Genomic DNA, 4,540 nt, shown 5'->3' on the forward strand with positions numbered 1-4,540 from the left:
ACTGTATTAAGTTATGAATTTTTTATATAAATTTGTGTTAAAATAATAATGATTTGTGAATGAATTTTTCTATTAACTTTATTGTGAATGTATTTTTTTTGTTGTATTTATGTATTAGTTTTTAGATAATTATTTTGCATTAAATTCAAATCGAGGGAATTAATATGTTTATTAAACTATGAATATAGTATTTAAGCTGTAAATACATGACTATATATATAGATATGATTTTCAATGAATGATCTGTGACGGTGGCACAAGATAGTTGATGACAACATATGTTGGTGGTGATAGAGTTTTAGTTTAACTTATCTCAATATGTCAATTAGTGTAATATAGATTGTATTAAGTTGTGAATTTTGTATATTAAACTGTAAATGAACTGTATTAAATTTTATTTTAATAAATTATGTGTTAAAATAAGAATGTATGTATAAATGAAAATATTATACTATAAAAATTACGAATTTCCCTTTTCACATACCAAAATGACAAATATAATGATTTTTAACATATTTAATAAGTATTCACAATACATGTTACTTATGATAAGAGATTCTTAGGGTTCTTAATCTTTTATGATTATCGTTTGAACCACTCCCTATATATATATATATATATATATATATATATATATATATATATATATATATATATATATATATATATATATATATATATATATATAATTGATCTCCGATGTTCATCAAATACATTTCAACCCAATACATCCACGAGTAATCGGAATCGTTCTTATGATAGCTTTTCTAGCCTTACAATGAACCCTAACACGGTTTTCATCAATCGTTCCAAACCCACTGAGTTTCACCCCGTACGATTCCATTCTCCGTATGTCTCGTGCCACCGGCGACTGCCACAACCCGTCCCACCACCCCGGCGGAAGAACAGGTGTCACCGCACACTGGTTTCCCTGTCCATGACAACTCAACCCGCCGGCGAATCTGTTCCAGACATGACCCCATCCGACCTGATTCTGCAACCCCCGGTGCAATAGATTGCTCTGAAAGCTGCTGATAAATGAAAAATTCCCCCAACCACCATCATCTTCATCCACAAGACAAAACATGAGTTTACATCGACAAAATCCAAATATTATATGAACGATTAACAAGAAAAAGGGTTTCACCAAGTTGATGAGCTTCAGCTAGTGCTGCGATGAGCTGGGCGTAGGTGGTGCCTACACGTCTTTGGGCACCTGTAATTACAGCAGTGGTGGCGCGTGAAGCTAGAAAGAAATCGACGAAAGCAACCCATCGAGGTGCGGGTCCCCAGTCTTTTGATCGAAACTTGACAACCTGAGGTTCACCGGAGATGTTCCCTTTGAAGTTCTTGTATTCAAAATGAAGAACCTATTATAATAAGTAATAACCATGAATCTATTACTATCGATGATGGAAAAATGAAGTTCTGAAATCACCAAAGGATTTGCATTCTGTAAGATTTGATTAGTGGAAATGCATGTTAATTACCTCGGTGAATCCTTGAAGTTTTGGCATGAAGTCTGTAATGAGTGACGGTGTGTCGGAGATCAAGACGACACGGGGTTTGACATGAGAAAGGTGAGGGGTTCTTGAAATGGTTGTTTTTATGCAATTTAAAGCAGCGTTGATGACTTTAGGAGACCTATAAGAATCAAGAGCAACACCATTTCATATAATGAAAACTAGGAAAAGGTCCGTGCGAGTCATTATTTTTAGAAAAAGACGGTGAATGTTTTGTGACAAGATTGAGAACAATAAACAATGGGGCCTAAAGTTACCAAAACTTGAAAATTATGTGGCCAAACTCTAAAAAAAACATTCCTTTTGAAAGAGTTCATTTTAGAAAAGGCAGTGAAAGTTGTGTGACGAAATTAAGAAACAATAAACAATGGGGACTAAAATTATCAAAGTTTGAAAATTATGTGGCCAAACTCTAAAACCAAAAACATTCCTGTTGAAAGAGTCCGAAAGAGTCCATACGCTTTAATATATTTATATAATTAATATATTTATATAATAACGATGTAAGAATATACGAAGAAAAAGAGTTTAAAAACAGAGTAAATTACACGAATGGTCCTATGGTTTGGGGTAATTTTCGAGCTTGCTCCCTAACTTAATTTTTTACCGCAGAAGGTTCCTAGTGTCTGTTTTTGTTATGCATTTGGTCTCTCTTTTACCTAAAATAACTATTATTTAAATAGAGAAAATGGTGGGATAGGTAAGGTAAGGTGAGTGGGGTTGGAGGTGTGTTTATTTAAATAAATTAAAAAATCAAGGACAAAATAGTTTTTTTAGATAAGATAGGGACCAAGCTCGTAATAAAAACAAACAATAGGACCTTTCGAGTTAAAAAAATAAATTAGGGATCAAACGTATAAATTATCTTAAACCATAGGTACCGTTCGTGTAATTTACTCTTAGAAATAAAGCGATCTTATTTCCATATGATCAAGTATCTTCCAATTAACTCAATTACATAAAAAAGAAACATCATCTAAGTTGTTAAAAGGTACCTACCTGTTCATGAGCATGCGCATATGAAGAGCAATATCAGGATCAGGACCATTATTAATGACCCAATTAACAGCTCTTTCAACATCCGGTGAAGGTGATATCAGTACTCTTAGCAGCTCCCCAATTACATTCGGTCTAGAAGCAAGAAACTCAGTGTTCCCAAATAATGCAGAAGCAGATTTCCTCATTTGAACATGTACATTCTTTAGGAAAAACTGAGCACCCACAGCATCCGTCGTACCTTTAAACCTGATAAAAGAACAGCTTTCAAAATCACAAAATAACAACTGCAACTTTCCTTTCTTTTAAATCATCAATCATCATTGTGTTGTGGGTGTGTGGGTGTGATTATTTATGGATTCTTGTAGTAGTTACCATATGATTGGGTGCTTCCACTTTCGCCAGTTACTACAAAGAACGTTTGTTTCTGAAGGCTTTTCAAAATCATCAACCCGCATCACAAGATGTCGTCCATATTTTCCAACACAATCATTTTTTCTCCATAGATGTTTCACTTCTTTTAAAGTAAACGAGAAATTGGCATACGTTATATACTCTCCAAACGGATACTTGTCCCTAGTAAAAAAAAAACATGGATCATCAGAAAGTAAGCATTTGTGATTTCGGTGATATATATTTATATATAAATTATTTATTCGTATTTCGTAGTAGTAGATAAAGATTGAGAGACAGAAAGAACCGATATGCCTCGTTTGCCCGATAATCAGTGAACGATTCAACATGATGCTAAGTGCTGCAGCCGTCAAGATCTTATACATTTCGTTCCCGAATCCAGCCTCGGAAGCTTTCCCCATTACAAAACCTTGCTTGCAGAACTCGTCGGGAGGTAGAAGACGAACTCTAGATGCGCCTAACGTAAAAGAGAAAACGTTATCGAACAGTTTATATTTAAATTGTCAGTTTAATTCTATGGTGAATAGATTAACGTCAAGATTTCTTGATCTTGTTTCAAGTTGAAATCAAGATTGATTTAGAATGGGCCAAGAAATTGAATCTCAGAAAGAGGGTTACGAATCTTCATACCATGAGATTCGAAATGGTTTCGAATCAATCTGCGAACTTTCAAACTCTGTTTCCATGAATCGACACCGCCGGAAGGACCAACAGCTTCGTTTCCCATTTCTTCCACTGTCGCACAAGTACTTGCAGGTTTCGCCGTCGTATTATGTAGCTCCGGTGGAGGCGGGATAGGGGTTCCGGCGGGGAGATCACCGCCGGAGATGAAGGCTAGTACCAACAATCCAAAAAGGGTGAAGATTGCACAACAGAGAATCAAACTTTTTGGTGAAATCAGTAGACTTTTATGTCGTTTTAATCTCATTACGCACAACAGTAACTTCAGGAAATCGATGGGAGTGACGATTCAGAGATTGAAATCAAGAAAAAACATCGATTTTGTCGTCTCAAAAATTGAAAAGTATTGCGGGATAATTTGTCTAGTTAGATTTACATTCGTACGATCAATCGGGAAAGTGTTGGCATATTACGAGGTCTACCGTGTCGGAAGGTGTGTACGGATGATGTGCGCGTGTGTATTCTTTCATCTTGTATTCGTTGTTCGAGCCCATTAAGGTCCAAAATATTTGGGTCAAGCAAGTTAATGTTTAATGGACCTTGACCATCTTAATGAAATAATGGACCATAACCATCATAATGAAATAGTTAGCATGCCACCTTTTATTTTGACAAAATTTCATAAATGGTATTTATGGTTTTTAAATTTTCTCCGAAGCAGTTTTGTAAGAAAAATAAATTGCATTAATTTCCCTTTCGGACAAAATTTTGTATATGAGGGTATTTTGGATATTTCATATAAATCTTTTCGAAACAATAAGGTAACAGAGGGGTTTAGTTACAAACAAAAATAATCATTAGCCTCCACCCTCCTTGCCCCAAGAAACCTCTTGATCAACCCATCTTTTACATACCATATTGTCAATTCTTAGTGCATCTCAACCAGAGCAAGTGATCCTAGGGTGGGACGACAATGGTGTTCACTC

The 4,540-nt window shown here is 35.2% G+C and overlaps 1 protein-coding gene across 1 annotated transcript; it reads right to left on the reverse strand.

Annotated features, from left to right (window-relative positions):
- Window positions 1–689: 689 nt before the first annotated feature.
- On the reverse strand, window positions 690–4,045 carry LOC111914995 (uncharacterized). The gene is made up of 7 exons (XM_023910696.3): window positions 3,564–4,045; window positions 3,228–3,390; window positions 2,895–3,095; window positions 2,523–2,768; window positions 1,491–1,644; window positions 1,148–1,370; window positions 690–1,065 (listed from the first exon to the last, which is right to left on the reverse strand). The coding sequence occupies exons 1-7, from the start codon at window positions 3,859–3,861 to the stop codon at window positions 707–709; spliced, it is 1,644 nt and encodes a 547-aa protein (XP_023766464.1). The 5' UTR covers window positions 3,862–4,045; the 3' UTR covers window positions 690–706.
- Window positions 4,046–4,540: the final 495 nt, after the last annotated feature.

The sequence above is a fragment of the Lactuca sativa genome, chromosome 5, assembly GCF_002870075.4.
Source record: "Lactuca sativa cultivar Salinas chromosome 5, Lsat_Salinas_v11, whole genome shotgun sequence".
NCBI lineage: Eukaryota > Viridiplantae > Streptophyta > Magnoliopsida > Asterales > Asteraceae > Lactuca > Lactuca sativa.